The sequence below is a fragment of the Pristiophorus japonicus genome, chromosome 11 (genome assembly GCF_044704955.1).
Source record: "Pristiophorus japonicus isolate sPriJap1 chromosome 11, sPriJap1.hap1, whole genome shotgun sequence".
NCBI lineage: Eukaryota > Metazoa > Chordata > Chondrichthyes > Pristiophoridae > Pristiophorus > Pristiophorus japonicus.
The window spans coordinates 99766796-99784873 of record NC_091987.1 but is presented as its reverse complement, the minus strand read 5'-3'; the positions used below and the strand labels follow the sequence as shown (position 1 = coordinate 99784873).

The 18078-nt window shown below is 47.4% G+C and overlaps 1 protein-coding gene across 5 annotated transcripts in view; it reads right to left on the bottom strand.

Moving 5' to 3' along the window:
• Positions 1-3287: 3287 nt before the first annotated feature.
• runx1 (RUNX family transcription factor 1) overlaps positions 3288-18078 on the bottom strand; it is a 231626-nt gene continuing 216835 nt past the window's right edge. For all 5 annotated transcript variants that reach the window (XM_070893788.1, XM_070893789.1, XM_070893791.1 and 2 more), the window contains 2 exons: positions 13349-13510; positions 3288-6078 (listed from right to left, as the gene is read on the bottom strand). In XM_070893788.1, coding sequence (XP_070749889.1) covers positions 5570-6078; positions 13349-13510 — 671 coding nt within the window. In that variant the 3' untranslated portion in view covers positions 3288-5569. The remainder of the gene's footprint in view (positions 6079-13348; positions 13511-18078) is intronic.

The window sequence follows — 18078 nt, the reverse complement described above, 5'->3', positions numbered from 1 at the left end:
TCTAGTGTGCTCACCCACCCCTCCACTACCGACCCTCTAGTGTACTCACCCCACCCCACCCCATTATGAGCGACTTCCGGCCCACCTGAAAAAAAAGCCAAAAAGCTGAATTTTGCTCAAGAGGCCACCTCAACTACCGCGGCGGTAAAAACAATAGAAACTGGATGCGTGCGACCTTCCAGTGGTGGGCAATTTCAGCCCCAGGGAGTTTCCAGGCGATTTTCACTGGCCTCAATGCCATCATGCATTGAAGCAGTGTTTCATGATAAGGGGAGACCAGTTGGGCTTACCTCCATCTCCAGATTTACCTTGTTGCCGGCAGCCTCATACTGATGCCAGTAGGTGGTTTCTGGGTCAATTATCATTCTTCCCCGGAGGTCGGCTCTGGCTCTCTGCTGGAAATGGCCGAGCAGCTGACTGGCAGAATTCACATGGGGCCCAGTAATTAAAAGCTGCCGGCCCACCCACTCCCACGTGAGGTACCCGCTGGGTATTCAATCTGCCCTTATGTTGCATTAATATGGAAGTATCCAGGAGAGGGAGCCATGTTCTGGATGTAATGCTGCCATTTATTTGGTCAGGTCCTGGCCAGATGGAAGAAGATGAAAGAGAGCATATTGTACGGAAAGGCTGAGTGGAAGAGGAATGGCGCAGGGGTATATTTCCACCTCTGCCATAACCATGGTGGAAGATCTGCAGTAACTCCAGAGACGTGGCATCAAAGGTTGCTTCTGCCATTTCACCAAAGTTATGATAGACCTGGCAATTCTATCAGATCATTTTAAACCATGAGACTACAGTCCAGTTAGTTTATAACTGTCACCCGAGCGCCACGATGCTTTGAAAACAATCACTTTTGACTCACATTTAGGCCACATCTCGTAGTTATTACTAATGGTGGTGAGGGTCGTGTGATTGCAGGCTGTTGTGTAAGTTCCGACATCCAGTTCAGGATGAGCAGAAATTTTCTCCAATTCAATATTGGGAAGACCAAAGCCATTGTCTTTGGCCCCGTCACAAACTCCGTTCCCTAGCGACCGACTCCATCCCTCTGCCTAGCATCTGTCTGAGGCTCAACCAGACTGTTCGCAACCTTGGTGTCATATTTGACCCTGAAATTAGCTTCCAACCACATATCCACGGTATAACTAAAACCGCCCATTTCCACCTCCGTAACATTGGTCATCTCCACTCCTGCCGCAGTTCATCTGCTGCTGAAGCCCTCATCCATGCCTTTGTTACCTCTATACTTGACTATTCCAACGCACTCCTGGCTGGCCTCCCACATTCTACACTGTGTAAGCCCGTGTCCTAACTTACACCAAGTCCCGCTTACCCATCACCCCTGTACTCACTGCCCTACATTGGCTCCAGGTTCAGCAACACTTTGATTTCAAAATTCTCACCCTTGTTTACAAATCCCTCCATGGCCTTGCTCCTCCCTATCTCTGTAATCTCTTTCAGCCTTACAACCCCCGAGATACCTGCGCTCTTCAAATTCTGTCCTCTTGAGCATCCGATTATAATCGCTCAACCATCGGTGGCCGTGCCTTCAGCTGCTTAGGCCCTAAACTCTGGAACTCACTGCCTCAATCGCTCCGCCTCTCTACCTCTCTTTCCTCCTTTCAGACTCTCGTTAAAACCCACCTCTTTGACCAAGCTTTTGGTCATCTGCCGTAATTTCTTCTTATGCATCTTGATGTCAAATTCTTGTATTATAACACTCCTATGAAGCGCCTTGGTACGTTTTACTTCGTTAAAGTCGCTATATAAATACAAGTTTTGTTGTTGAATGATCGGTGGTGGAAAGGAGACCTGGGATGTGAAAAGGATTTTGGAAGGGCTGTGCCGAGAAATTTGATTCAACCAGAAAAACTTGACAGATTTTGTTTTGTAACATGGACACATTTAAAGGGTTACTTACAATATATACAGGACTCTTCTTAGATTGTAAATGTTTACTGTAAATTTCACAGGCCTTGATTTTGAATTATTTTGCCCTGACAAGAGCTCACAGAGATGATGCTGATGGGCATTGTGCTGAACAATGAGCAACTGCGACAGAATCATTGGCACGTTTCATTGAGAAATACAGTCGCTAGCAATAGATTACCAGGAATAACTATGGCCACTCTCTGTGTAAGTAACAGAAAAGCTTCCCACATGGCCCCACCCCGACTCTTTGCTGGATTTGGGGGAGGGAATGTTGAAGTAGCTTCAACAACACTTCACACAACTTCAGTGTTCCGAGGCTAAAGAGGGGAAAAATCAGCCAGGGTCCCTCCTCTGAAGCGATGCCATGTGATAACTGCTAGAATGTGCATAATGAGCATTGGGTAAGAAGAGGATTGGGCTCAGCTCTGTCACTTCCATAGTCAAGGTTAGGAGAAGAAAGTTGAAAGTACGGAGGAGTGGGGAGGACGGAGGGGAAGGAGAATGGAGAGAGGATGGAGGGAGAGAGGGGAGGGAGGGAGGGTGAGGGGGAAGGGGAGAGGGTGGAGGGAGAGAGGGTGGGGGGAAGAGGAGAGGGTGGAGGGGGAAGGGGTGCAGGGAAGGGGAGAGAGGGAAGGGGAGAGGGAGAAAAGGAATTGGAGAGTGTGTGAGGGGGGAAGGAGAGAGGGGAAGGACAGGGAGGGGGAGAGGGAGGAGGGGAAGAGGGAAGGGTGGAGGGAGGAGGGGGAAGATAAGAGGGAGAGAGGTTGGGGGAAGGGGACAGGGGAAAGGGTGGAGGGAGAGGGGGAAGATAAGAGGGGGGGGAAATATTGGAGGGAGAAAATGAGGGGGAGAGGGGGTGGGGGAGGTGAGAAGGAAAGGGAAATGGGGTAGGGGAGAGGGTGGAGGGAGGTGGGGCAGGGGAAGAATAGGAAGGGAGGAGGGGAAGGGGAGAGAGGAGTGTGGAGGGGAAGGGGAGAGAGTGTGGAGGGGAAGGGGAGTGTGGAGGGGAAGGGGAGAGAAAGGGGAGAGGGGAAGGGGAGAGTGAAGAGGGGAAGGGGAGAGGGAGAGAGGAGTGTGGAGGGGGAAGGGGAGAGAGTGTGGAGGGGGAAGGGGAGAGAGTGTGGAGGGGGAAGGGAGAGTGTGGAGGGAGAAGGGGAAGGGGAGAGTGAAGAGGGGAAGGGTAGAGGGGGAAGAGGAGGTTAGGGTCGAGGGAAGGAGAGAATGTGGAGGGTGGAGGGGAAGGGGTGGGGGGAGAGGGTGGGGGGAAGGAGAGAGGGTGGAGGGGAAGGGGTGGGGGGAGAGAAAGGTGGAAATCAAGTACCATAAGGATAATAAACGGATGCAAGTCAATATTTGTCCAACAAACTAATTTATTAGCCAGCCACAATATAACTATGAAATTGTTCAACAAACTTTGGTACAAAGAGTATGAATGTCAATATGTTCATCAGAAAACCTGCAGCAGTCCAGCCGCTCTGGATACCATTCACCGCGAGAGTTATCTGCTGTACTGAAAAGAAGGCGTCTAATAGCTGGGTTGCAGTGAACAGGAAGTGCTTTCTTAATGCGTGTAACTTTACACCTACAACATCTAGGTTTGAAAAAACAGCAACAAAAACTTTTTGCGAATGCAATTGAGAAGTTGTTTGACAAAAAAAAGTCTCTGGAAAACAATAAGTCTGAAGCGGAGTGGTGTCTGTACAATTACTAGCAACGACTAGCTGGAAGATTTCTTTTGAGAAACAAAAACTCTTGCTTATTTACAAATATAGATACAATAATGAGCTTGACTCAAGAAACTGATAACATTTTCAGCTTATCAGAATCACGTAAATTATCCAGTCTTTTGTCAACACACTGCATACATATTTAAGACAGCTGACATATCTTAATATTGTAAGGTAGCAAATAGACATATATGCCCCTTATATATTGTTTTAAAGAATCAATAAGGAACTCTTGGAAACCAAAGGTTTAAATAACAAATCCAGCTGTTTTGCTGCCTGCAGCCCTAGACCTTCCTCATTTGAATCATGTCCCAGTCTTTGAAACACTGATTTAAAGTCCTGCTTTCCCATGATCTTTTGTGTTGACCAGCAAATGAAATAATAAATTCACAATGTAAATTAAATAACATTCAACCAATTACTATAAAAGCCACGACTTGTTGGCAATTGGGTCCAGTGACCAGAGCAAGACGCGGGTGGATCTGAGATTTAATGCCCCCGCACCTGTCTTCCTCTGGTGCCTGACACGTCTGGAGCCATTTTGATATCGCAGTGTTGGCTGACCATCTTTCTTCGTTCAAATATATGTTTGCAAAGCTTAACGGGCCCACTGTGGTTTAAGTGCCAACTGGCGACCACCTGAAAATGCTACTTACTCGTCTCTACCAGCACTATTAACAGCCACTGGCTGCTGGGGCAAACAAAGTTTAGATGCGTGAGATGTCTCCTTGGGAGGCAAACATCTGAGTGTGGAAGGAGGACGGAAACCAACTGACATAAGGGCCAACTCCAACGCCTCTTCATTCTGCATCAACCCACTTTACAATTCCATACTGCCAAATCCACCCAACGCATGTGCAAGATTTAAAGCTCTCGAGTGCACCAATGTACTTTCCTCCATTGTCGGTGTCACTGTGATCATTTGTTCTGTACCAAATGGGCACAGAACAACCGCTCTCAGAAAATGGGGAAGATGTGCATATGATTCTCGTTGTATTCTACAGTGTGTCTGGGCGGGGACTGCTTCAAGCTCGCCTCAAGGATGGAAACCCCGCCCTCTCTCACAACCAGTGAGTTGCTAAAGACACAGTGTGGGCTGGATATCTGTCCACGCTCTCCCAGGGGGAGGCAGCCATCATTTCATTTTTAAAAAAGACGCTTGGAAAACATATAAAAATACATTTTTAATGTTAATGAACCTGGTGCATTTCAGGCAATCGCTACCGGTCTGAATGTGATGTGCCAGTAGAAAAGTTAAGTAACTAACACCAATGTCGAAATGAAGCACAAAATAACGTCAAGCTTTGCTGCATATATTTGTGGCTATGCAAATTTGTCCCATTTCGGTTGCAAGAGTGTTTTCTGCCTCTTTTTTTGGCTTTTTATTTTAATCAAAAAGGCAATTCAACGTTAAAAAAAAACTATCTGCCCTGCTTGCATTACTGGCTGCACAGTAGTCAATTCAACGGAAAACTGGAGCTGTAACTTTATGAGAAAGGAAAACAGTGACAGACAAAAAGGTAAGCTGGCTATTTCCTTTCGATCTGAAGGCAACAACATCAGTTTATTTTCTCAATGTCAACAGCAGGACGGAAAATGCAAATCAGGCAAAAAAAAAGACAAAAAAACTGCTTTGCTTCATACAAGGTAAGGTGCGAGGCAAATGCCAGTAGATGCAAAACATCGCAGGTGAACCTTAAAGGACGGACAAAAGCTTTGTTTGACTGCACGAATTTGGCAAAGGGTAACCAAACAAATGCAGTATTTTTCTTTCATACCGAATGATCCTGATCAAGGCTTTCGCAGTGTCACCAGTGTTCCCGAATCGAATGAGAATCTTGCACTTTGCTTTGTCATTGATGAAGGGATCGCTAGACTTTCTGATTTGAGTTGAAGATGCGTCATAGTCAATATGGCCGCCACACTGCTTCCTCAAGTCTTCCCGTGGTGCTCATGTTTGTTGGAGAGTTGCTATGGCTACCATCTGCGTCCACCACGTCGCTTTGATTGGGAAGGTTTGGGTTGAGTAGGCTGGATCCTGTTGATGCATTAGTGCAGGGTGGTAGAATCCGGGGCGGTGAGCGGTCTCCCCCTGTCATCATAGAAAACTGGTAGGACCCAGCGGAGGCACCGTAGTATAGATGGTAAGGAGAGGAGCTGGTCTGGAAGGGTCCAGCTTGACCCTGGGCAGAGCCTGGGTAAGGGGGGGGAAGATAGGTGTGGTAGCGCGCTGCAGTTGTCATAGCAGACATGCCAATGCCGATGCCAGTAGTGACTGGAGTGGGCGTGTATGCAAAAGCTCCTGGGTAGTGCATTCGAGGATCTGGGAAGCGGCCATCAGAGAGAGAAGGAAGGCCCGAGAATTGACGGTCGATGCCCATCCTTGGGTCTCCAAATGCTGTGAGCTCAGAGGCACCTGCAAGGAAATATAGACCCAGTTAGTTCACCGCTGACAATCATACATTCACCGCGCCTGAGACCTAACTGTGGTAGTCTTCCTGCTATTTGATGTAAATAGCTTCTTGCAGCCATCATCAACATACACGGGTTAACCTTCTAAGGTCTCAAAACATTCTCATAAGGTGCAAGAATGAAAAAATGTTGCAACTAATCACTCAGCACTGGAATAAGCAATGGCTATGTGACCAAGAATTGCCGACGAGTTATCCAGACATGCAGGTCTGATCCACCACTGCGCTCATGCTCTCTTATGGATTCTGATTATTGAAAATGTGCAATGGACAGGACAGCACAGCACCGCAGTGCACTAGCGTAGGTTCATGCATGTGATTCCACGACTGATGTCCCCTACCTCGGTCATATCACTGCCAGAGTAAAGGGCAACAGAGGTCAGGTGTTTTCCATTGCACGACAAGGGAAAATCAACGGGGAGACAATGCTGGACTTCTGTTAGGGCAGAGTCCCACGGGCAGGTGATCCAGTCATGTACACGGAACCAAATGGCATGCGGTGGCACGAGACCAAGGAAAATTAATGGGGAATTACTTTAAAAGAAGAGCAGGTTGAAATGTTGCTAAGAAAAACCATGGTAGAGATTTGTTTCTCCTTGACCAAACCTACTAAATACCATCAAGTGTGAACATTTTACAGCTGACTCTGGTGGGGTAGAGAGTGGATCATTTGTGACTATAGACAGCCAAACCATGCATGGGAGCGATTTGAATGTGAGGACCACTTCGTCCACAGTGGATAATGCACACAAGGGCAGAATTGAAATCAGATGCTCAATCAGACAAACCAGCACACACAGATTTCCCCCGCCCCTACCCCTGACTGCACAGGTGTGACTAAGGAAAATAACTCTCTGGGTTCCTATACAGTATTTTATTTCAGATCCCATAACACTGAGTAACATTTAACCTACACCAACAGCTATCTGTGTCTGAGGCGAGTTGTCCTTAAATGTCTTTGAGAGTTCAATCTTATGTTTAAGATTGCTCGTATTTGGAATAAATGGACGCTGAATAACTACAGCAGAAAACCTTTAAAGAAATAGACCAAATCAAACCAAAAAGCCTGTAGTTTTATTTTCTCAATGTGCTGCACTCATGCCAGAAATTCTCTGAAATAAGGACAGGCAAGAGCAAAGGCCTGCAAGATTTTAATGGTGCTGTTTACTTCTCTAAACAAATCCCAACCTGTTATAGCAGCATAACGCATACAGATCAGCTGTTCAGTTTGCTTTCTCTCAGAGTCAGCTGTGGTACAACAAAGAACTTGCTTAACTCTCCTGAGTCTCCAATACCTTTATTCAGTTTGCAAACGTTTTCTCTTGAGCAAGGATTAAGGATTTTCTCTGCATTTCTAATATTTATTATTAAGCAGAAAAGTACAAAGAGATTGATATTGAAATATATATTAGTAGCTGGCATGTTAATATATTTGGGGGCGAAATACCCTCCTTCCCCCCCCTGTTAGCTTAACAATGTTATGGGTTTTGTTAAATTAGTGGACAAAGGAGTTTAATTCAAAAGCATTCTTAGCTAATATTGCACAGTGTGATCTAAAGATAAAATCCTCCTGCAGCGCTCCTCATGCCATGCCCAGTGCCCAATCTAAGTGACAAATGCTCCTGCTGACTGCTGGTGAATATTGTGCACTCACACTTTATCACCCTCAGCCTGGCTGAGGCTGTGGCTATATTTTTAATTGTTCTAGGGACGTGGGCCACACTGACAAGGTAGTATTTATGGGCCATCCCTATTTGCCTGTAATGTGGGATGAGAATCTCATTTAGGACAGACCATATAGGAATTAGTGAAACATTGGAATTTGACTACTTTCTGGTAGTTTTCAGCGTTATTTTTTTTGCCGTCAGCCCACAAATTACCAGAATCTATTGAATGACAGAATTCTGGTTTGCTCGTCAACTACAATAACCACATGCTACCATATATCAATAGTCACTATGTGACCATCAACATCCTGGGGGTCACTATTGACCAGAAACTTAACTGGACCAGCCACATAAATACTGTGACAACAAGAGCAGGTCATCGGCTGGGTATTCTGCGGCGAGTGTCTCACCTCCTGACTCCCCAAAGCCTTTCCACCATCTACAAGGCACAAGTCAGGAATGTGATGGAATACTCTCCACTTGCCTGGATGAGTGCAGCTCCAACAACACTCAAGAAGCTCGACACCATCCAGGACAAAGCAGCTCGCTTGATTGGGACTCCATCCACCACCTACAACATTCACTCCCTCCATCACCAGCGCACCGTGGGTGCAGTGTGTACCATCTATAAGATGCACTGCAGCAACTCGCCACGGCTTTTCGGTAGCACCCCTCAAACCCGCAATCTCTACCACCTAGAAAGACAAGGGCAGCAGGCGCATGGGAGCACCACCACCTCCACGTTCCCCTCCAAGTTACACACCATCCTGACTTGGAAATATATCGCTGTTCCTTCATTGTCACTGGGTCAAAATCCCGGAACTCCCTCCCTAACAGCACTGTGGGAGTACCTTCACCACACAGACTGCAGTGGTTCAAGGAGGCGGCTCACCACCACCTTCTCAAGGGCAATTAGGGATGGGCAATAAATGCTGGCCTTGCCAGCGATGCCCACATCCTGGAACAAATATTTTTAAAAAGCCTAATAGTCACTACGTGATCATATCCAATAGTCACTAGTCTACCGTGCACTATGTAGAAGGAGAATTGTAGGTTGCTCAAACTACATTCTAATGCAGACATTGCTAAAGTCACTGCATTTTACAAGCAACCCATTACCTTTTCTCCTCCTCTCCATTAAAATAATCATACTGTGATCTAGGTAAAGTTTAGCTTTTGCTACTCCAGTCTGCAAAGGGTTAAGTCAGGTACACATTTTCAGTTTAGTTCGTTGTTAACAATGCACTGAGGTAGAAAGTGATTCAACTGGCTGAGCCACTTTGTGTATTTGCAATATTTTCAAAGTTTACATTGCCACGCTGACAGTGTGATTTTGGGACAATTGACTGCACTATGAAACGGAGCAATCAGGTAAGAGGTCCGCATGTGTGTGTGTGAGAATCTGATGCTAAATTCCAAATAAACCCTTCTAGCCAGGCCCGGCAACTAACAAATGAAGAGCTGTTCTAACCTACATTGCAGTGTAAATGAATCTAAAATACATGTTGTTAATGTGTGGTTTGTCATTCTCCATCCGAGTGTTTCTGGACAGTACACGGTTGTTTGCTAGCATGGGCTACCTGCACTTGTTTACAGCTCTGGCGAAGACAGCGCTCATTCCAGCTGGATCCTCAGTGAGCTCTGCACCTTTTTGAAGAGGAATTCTCTCAACGTTTGACAGAGATCAACTTGCACCGATCTACATAACTCGCACTGGTTTACCTGCACTCAAAGGACTAGAGGCTGTTTTTTTTTAAGCAGCCAGTTGGACAGAATTTCCAGTATGACTCAGATTAATATGATCTGCCGTAACTATGATTTGGCAGGAAGGTGAAAATGTTTTTTTCACAGGTGACAAGTCCTGGAGATGTCTGTCAGACAAGGTGTGGCGGCTTTGTTAAAGCAGCCAGACTGTTGAAACAGACACAGTGAAACGAGTCAAGTTATGACTTCTACAACAGTGTCTAGCAGACTGTTTCAGACTTTAATGAATCTTGGCTTTATCTTTGAATGACAATTGGTAATAAAAGTGAAGATTGTCTGAAATATAAGCATCTCTTCTGGGCCTGCGCAAAGTCTCAGCTATCGATGAGAATTACTTTTCCCTTGGGAAAAGACCCTATTCTTGATTTTCTTGTCTCTTATTTCACGGATCGAACTCTGATCTGTAGGTGCACCATTCCTTTAAAACTGTTAGTTTCCTACCAATGGCTAACTTTGAAAATGATCTTACAACTCTTGGCTCGATAAATTCTTGAGATTGTCCACTTTATGAAGGGGACTTGTCCCCAAGCTGTGATGAACTGTTTGGGTTGAACTGAGGAATATACTTGCATTGGAGGCAGTTCAGAGATGAACATAAGAACATAAGGAATAGGAGCAGAAGTAGGCCATTTGGCCCTTTGAGCCTACTCCGCCATTTAATAAGATCATGGCTGATCTGATCATGGACTCAGTTCCACATCCCTGCCCAGAATTGATGAGGAAGTTCTTCTCTCAGAGGGTTGTGAATCTTTGGAATTCTCTGCCCCAGAGAGCTGTGGAGGTTGGGTCATTGAATATATTTAAGGTGGAGTTGGACAAATTTTTGAACGAAAAGGGAGTGAAGGGTTATGGGGAGAATGCAGGGAAGTGGAGTTGAGGCCAAGATCAGATCAGCCATGATCTTATTGAATGGCAGAGCAGGCTCGAGGGGCCAAATATGGCCTTCTCCTGCTCCTATTTGTTATGCTATGTGTTCTTATGAATAGTTGAGACCGGAGGTGGCAAAGGTATGGCGGGAGAAACACGGGAGAATGACTCACTACACGTTGCTCTTGTACATCTCTTAGTGCCTGGATTTGGAGCACTGCTGCCTGTAGTCTGACAGCAGCTAGATTAATTCTCCTTTGGCTGGGGAGTCCGTGTGCTTTTGAAAGAGGCCTATAGATAGGGGCTGAGTACAATATTTCTTGACCAATTAAGTCGCCTCCCTTTGGAGTCAGCCACCACACACTGCGAGGCTTAAGATGTTGACAAAATCTTTGCCTGTTACCATGGTGCATTTTTACTCTTCATCCTCTAAACAGCTTCTGAAATGGTCGACCACACTATCCTCCTCCAACGCCTTTCCTTTGTTGTCCAGCTCAGTAGGATGGCGCTCCCTTGGTTTGACTCTTACCTGTCCTGTTGTAGCCAGAGCATCTCCAGCAATGGCCTCTTTTTCGTGCCCTGCAGCATTACCTAACTGGAGTTCCCCGCAAGGACTTCACCTCTTCCTCATCTACGTGCTGCCCCTTGGCAGAACCATCCAAAGACATAGGGTCAGCTTCCACAAGTATATGGATGACAACTAGCTTTAGCACTCCGCCACCTCACCCAGCCCCTACTGTCTCTGTGCTGTCAGACTATTGACCTGATATTTGATTTTTTATGAGCTGCAATTCCACCAGTTAACCACTGGGAAGACTGAAGCCATTGTCTTTCATATCCCAACACAAATGCTATCCTAGCCACCGATTCCACCCTATCCCTGGCCGCTGTCTCGGGTTTGCTACCGATCCCATGTACCCCATCACAGAAACCACCAACTTCCATTGCCCGTGCCTCAGCCTATCTGCTGCTGAAACTCTCATCCATGCCTTTGTCACCCTCACAATCAACTATTCCAATGATCTCCTGGCTGCCCTTCTATCCTCCATGTTCTGCAAACTTCCCTCTGCGGCCTGTATCCTATCCTGCAACAAGTCCTGCTCACCCATCACTCTGGACTTTGCTAATCTCCATTGGCTTCTGGTCCCTCAAGGGCTCCAATTTAAACCCCTGCATGGCTTTGTCCCTTCCTATCTCTGTCACTTCCTTCAGACCTACAACCACCCTCCCCAGACTACTCCGCCTCTGGCCTCATGCGTTTTACTGTCTCACCACTGGTGGCCATCCCTTCAGTCGTCTAGGCCGCACACTCTGGAATTCCTCCCTAAACCCTTCCATCTCTCCACCTCCTTTAAGCCCTCCTTAAAACCCATCTCCTAAACCAAGCTTTTAACCACACCTCCTAATATCTCCTTCTTTAGCATGGTGTCCATTTCTGTCTGATTAGGCCGCTGCAGAGTGCCGTGGGACAATTTTCTATGTTAAAAGGTGCTATACAAATGCAAGTTGTTGTTGTTCTCATTGGCTGGCTTTCTTTCCCTGCATTTTATTTACTTAACTGAGATTGGGATCTCACCGAAATTAAAGATACAAATTCCCATCTACTCAGCCCTTTCATTTTTTAAATTCACAATGGCCCCAGAATAGTTCCATTAAAGGCTGAATATTCAATTACATCAATGACAGCAATCCTGAGAGCACACATAACCTCCAGTGCAGAAATCTTCTTCACAGACTCGACCTGCCCTCAAACACTTGACTTTTGAAGCATCTGCCCCACACCTTACTGGCACATCTGTTCAACATCCTGCATGTGATAAATCCTGTTTAGGCTTTTTAACAAACTAAGACACGAAGGATCCAAATTTTAGCAGCTCTTTGCGGTTACTGATCTAATAAGGGATGAAATTCTGCTGCCAATTATTTTCCTCCGTTATTGATAAGCTGCTCCAGATGTAGGAGGTGAAATTGCCCTGCGCCCCGATTGGGGGCAGTAACAAGCTGGGGCCGGGACTTCCTGTGCCTGGCGTAGAAGTCCCGCTCCCGCTGAATTGGGATTACTGCCCCTCAAAGGAAGTGGAGCGCAATCGCGGCTCCCCACTTTCTTTCAGGGTGGGTTCTGGGACACGACTGAGTAGCGACCCGCGGAGCTGGTGTTGACATCCACTCGCGCCAGTGTCGCAGCCTGCGGGGCAGTAAGGGGTCATCGTGGACTGTGATGATGTCAGTGCCGGTTGGGCGGTGGCCTGGGGCACTAACTGCAGGGAGCGGCGCTGCCATGGCAATGCCTCCACAAACCCCCGGGTAACTTCCCGGGAGCCGGTAGCGCCCCCCCCCCCCCTCCCCTGGGCAAAATGTCTCTCCTGCCCCTGTTAGTGCCTCCCTGGAGGCACTAACGGGGCTTTAAAAAAGGGGCAATATCGCCCCTTAGCATTCTCAGCAGTCACACAATTAAAATCTGCGCGGCACAATCATTTTGTTAGTAGATTGTCAACTAAGGAGAAAAATAGCTTTCTCCTGTTCCTCACGAAGATGGATTTCAACTCCTTTAATTATTTATTTATCAAAGCCGGTTTCAGACTTAATGACTACTCTGAGGCCTTTTAAATTTAGTTTATCATTAAGATACTAATTTGTTTTACTGGAGCTCCAGCATAAACATTATAATAGGTACATATTGAAATGTGTCATGATCATCAGAGCTCATTAGGGTAGTCTGAGTGAGTAAAGTACCTCAGTGCTTTTCTAAATAAGTACACACATTTAATCTGGTGTACATTAGCCAGCCGTCACTCCGATTTAATATGCAACCTGCACTACCTGCAGTAAGCTCATGGGGGCAACCTTGCCCAGAACATTTGTAACTTCTGTGCTTTTTTCCCCCCAACAGTTTAATCTCCGAGGACTTGCTGCTCACCTGAAAGCCTGCTGGAAATTTCTGCTGTGATTGTCGGCATCCCACTGGCTCGGCCGGGGGAGATGGGTGTCGCAGGATGAACAGAGGGTGTTGAGATCTGCCCAAGGTAGGGGTACGACTGGTCATAGGTCCACGGCGGAGAAGGCTGTATGTGCCTGGTATCTGTGAAGAGAGGGGCAAGGGTGGGGGTGGAAGGAGGGGAAAACACAAAAGTATTGGCTTGTTTTACAACTGAAACTTCAGCAGACACTTTGTAGAAAGAAAATCAAGGGACATAATCTACTTGAATTCTAACATAGGAATGGCAGCAACCATAAGAGAAAACATCGAGGTTTTTGTGTATGACATTTGGAAAGGTCTGCTGCCCTTGTTATTTTTAGAAGTTACATAAGGAACACGCGGTGTTCCGGTTGATGCATTTCAGTCAAGGACCACCTGCATGAGGTAAGCTCATCAATTCCATTGCAAGAGCCTCACACATTCCACACGGCACTGATTAGATCGAGTTATCCCAGGCAGCAGTAGGACTGACTGTTAATTTCACCCAGCTGAAAGCGACCAAGGGAGGGAGGGATGAATTCGACGTGGGCTTAGCGGAAAGTCAATTTAATGACACTTCTATCACCCTGCACCAATGTTCCCTCACAGATGTGCGGCCACGTGGATGCACAGTGTCTATGAGGTCCCGCGCAGGGTGCTCGCCGGCTTTTGCATTGTAAAAACCGCGAGTGTACAGAATTGGAATGGCCCGCACATCAAATTTCAGGGAACATTGCCCTGCACTATTTGTAAAAATAGCAATGAAACCTTGTTAGTGGAGACAGAGGGGGGGGAGAAATTTGTTTGCGCCAAAAACAGGCACCACGGGGACGCAGCGAACGATCCCGGTGCACGACTGGATAGGCCGGAGGCGCACCTAATATTGGGCCTCGGGGCCTCATCATCATCGAACCGGTGAGCTGTGGACATCTAATGGGGCATCCTCAGGCAGCTCGCCGGAGAAATAAGCCTCAAAAATCAGGCCACTGCGTTGCCGGCAGTGGCCCCCAGTTAGGTACTTATAGGGGAACCAGGAGAGGGGAACGATAGGGAGGAAGGGTACTGGTGCCTGGGATCGGGGAGGGTGCTGGCGGCTGTGATCATGGGGGCAGGGTCAAGATCCTAATCGGCGGGGGAGGGCGGGCGGTTCCAAATTAAGGTGAGTACTTTTGGTGGCTGCAGCGGCCCCTTTAAGGGCCACATATTTTCCTGAATGCCGCTGGTGCTGGTACCGTCTGCCTCAGGGCAAACCAATATTGCAGAAGAGGGCCTCACACTGGCCTGAGACCTCTTATGTGCAAATACAAAGAGCCTAGCACCTGTTTCAGGTGCAAGCACTGGATACCTATTTTTTTTGCCTATACCAATATGGCGGGCTTCTAAGAAGCTTTCGTTTCCTGCCCGCCATATTGGAGGCCAAGGCGCTGGCTTAGTGCACAGAGCACAGGTGTGGAGCCTTCGAATTTCTAGGCCAGAGTCTCTAGCTGAATGAATAGCTTTGGGCTGGTTGCTCTCACCCTTTGGCTCACACCTAAATGGCGGATGAAGTACACAATCCCTTAACTACAATGCACATTTGCAGTCTACACTGAACCCTGTCACTTTATATGAAGACACTATGCTCGTCCAAGCAAAGAATACTAAAAATGTAAAAAAAAACACCACATATGTTGCCAAAATATATATATAAATCTGCTCGGGGGCGAACAATTTAATGCTTGTAATCCAGTAAAGTACCACACCTAGACTCTGGCATACAGAATGGCTGAACAAACACAAAAAAAACATTCTCATGAGCTGTCTGAGAATATCTGTCCATCTATCTATATATGATCCCTCCTAATATTGCCTCTTATCAGAGCTCTGTTCAAATACACTGGCATGCTGAATTAATCTTGTGCCAAATGTACAGAGTGTACACCAAAATACATCAATCAGAGCTTCTGGTTGCCAAAAGGACAGGATTTTGACTCTCAACCTAAATTCTCAAGAGTCCCGCCAAAGACGTACAGGAGTCACACGCAATATTGTAACAGTTTGCCCTGAAGATAAGCAGCAGAGACTCAGAATATGTACAACCCTGCATCAAAGGGGCTCAGTTCTTGAAACGTTAAGAGGATGAGCTAAAAAGATCGGGAGAGCCAGGGGTCCTGAGCCTTCCACTCTTGTTGTCGGCCACATTTATTCTAATGTTCTTTAACCGTTTCATGGAGCACTAAAAAAAATCTCTTGATGCTTTGTTTTTTCCAGACATGCGTTTTTCGGAAGTACGGACGGCAGGTTTGTTTTTACTTTATGAACATATGTATTTTTATTCTATCCAAGCAAGAGTGCGATTTACTGCTGTCAACTAACACAAACTGCCTCTGAGCTGACAGTGTTAACAAAAGGAACGTTTCCTACAATCTGCCAGACACGGCCAATCACAGAGTGGTAGTCTAAGCAGATTCACCAGTAAGTGGAGCAGGAATGAGGAGACTAGATACAGTTAACCATGCCACCTAAATGCTGCAGCCAAATCGACTCCTCAGAAGGAGTGGCAACGTGTTGAAGTTGGTACTTGTACACTTCTGCTGATACAGCGGTGCGAACGGAGTCTACTTATGGTCTGTGTTTGGAAGCTAAATATGGATTGAAAAAATATGGGGCCGAAATTCCCCTGTTCTGCACCTCCCGTTAGAGCCTCCGGGGGGGGCGCAAAAGTGTTTTCGCCTGCCGGGGGTGGGGTTCCTGGCACCCATGAAATTGCGCGGGAGTTAGCGGAGGGGCGAACACGGTAGTGCCGCTCCCCCGCTGGTAGCGCCCCCGCGCCTCCAGCGATGACGTCATCACCGTGCGTGGCGACCCCTTTTTGCCTCGCAGCAGAAATTGGCTCGCGCCCCGTGAGGCTGCCGTGGCCAATGCCCGCACCAGCCGAGAACCACACCAGCCTCGCAGACCGTGAACCGGGCCGGTGACCCATTGCGGTGGAAGCTTAAAGGGGAGGTTCGCTGCGCCGCGTGCCACCATCTTTTGTTTCTTCCCAACTCACTGGACGGGCCAATCGCCGCTCCTTTCTCGGGGTCCGGGCCACCATCCTGCACCCGGCACACCGTCTCGGGGAAGCCATGTAGCGCTCCCGAACCCGTCCCAAAGGGAAGTGGAGCGCACAACATTATTTTAATGTCACGGTTTAAAATATATAGGCTTAAGCTGGAGTTTAAATAACACCACTTGGAAAATCCAGGCAGTGCGGCATGATTTAGATCTCATAAGTGATCTGATGACTCGCAACCAATGAATTTACGAGATATGTTCATGGTTAGGAGCAGGATATTGATCCGATCTGTACCATTTGTCAGGCGTTCCGGTTAAAGCACGTAGTGCTGATTTTCCTGCCCTCTGTGCCAGAAAATGTCTAGTTCCCCAGGAAAAAAGCTCAATTACAAGGGATGGAAGCCTAAATGGCCCTTTTTAAACTGCCCGAGGATTTCTGGGGCTTTCGTGCAGGGACCAAGCTTGGCCTGCACTTGCAATGGGCACAGGCCCAACAGAACGACATGAATGAGGTTGTAGGCGTGTTTCCGGCCTCCCACCTCCCTTCTCTGTGTGACTGCTTGCCAAGCACCCCAAGGCAGGGACATGCACGGAACACGGTGCTGAGGCCTATTCCAGACCCCCACCGACGGCAGTGTCTCCGGGGATCCGGGGGCAGGCCGACAATCTTAAAGGGAGTTTAATTTGGTTAGCTCCTCCTCCACAGCAAAGAATGTGTTGCAGTTGACAGGTTGTTCCAAATAAATAGGTTAGGGAGGACCAAGGGTCACCATTTTAAGTTGTGCAAGGCCAGATCTAGGTTCGATGTCAGGAGGTGGTTCATTCCCCAGAGAAGAGTGGACCTCTGGAACAGGCTGCCGTCTCGTGCAGTGGATGCTGATTCGCTAAATTCCTGCAAGTGAGAGCGGGACCTGTTTCTGGCTGGGGCTGACATCACCTCTTTCAGAAAATATTTAATTCAGAGAATTCAGTTCCAGAGTGATCTCCTGGACCATTTTCGGTTACCTAGGTGGGTCGGAGAGGAATTTCCCAGATCCGCCCCCCCCCGCCCAATTAACCTGGGCTTTCATTTGGTTTTTCGCCTCTCCCAGGAAATCACTTGGTTTCAGGTGGGGTGGGGAGCGTATATCATAGAACCATAGAATGGTTACAACACAGAAGGAGGCCATTCAGCCCATCGAGCCCGTGCCAGCTCTCTGCAAGAGCACTTCAGCTAGTCCCACTCCCCCACCCTTTCCCCGTAGCCCTGCTATATATTGGCTCGTTCGTACGTTGAAGTATTATTGGGACCCTTTGCATGCCGATGGAGATTGGCCAGAAAGTCCCGATCTCCCAGGCCGCAACACACAGCTTGGGTCAACACGTTAACCCCGAGTGGCCTGCGGTTGTGGCTCATTTCTCTGCCCTTACAACTGGCTCTAGGCCCTGCCAGGGAGGTCCAGGCATGCAAACGTCCCTGGACAGGAAACTCTGCCGCTTCTCTCCAGCGGTGGGGTGGGTGAGAAACAGGAGAATCTGCCCAAGTATTAGATAAATGTCAAAAATTTTAAGACCAAAAGGAACATGTTTTCCTTTTAAGCAAGACTGTGTGGGTTGCAGACATTGTGTGGGTGATGTCGCTGTAGACTGATATACTCGTGGCGCCATCTATTCTG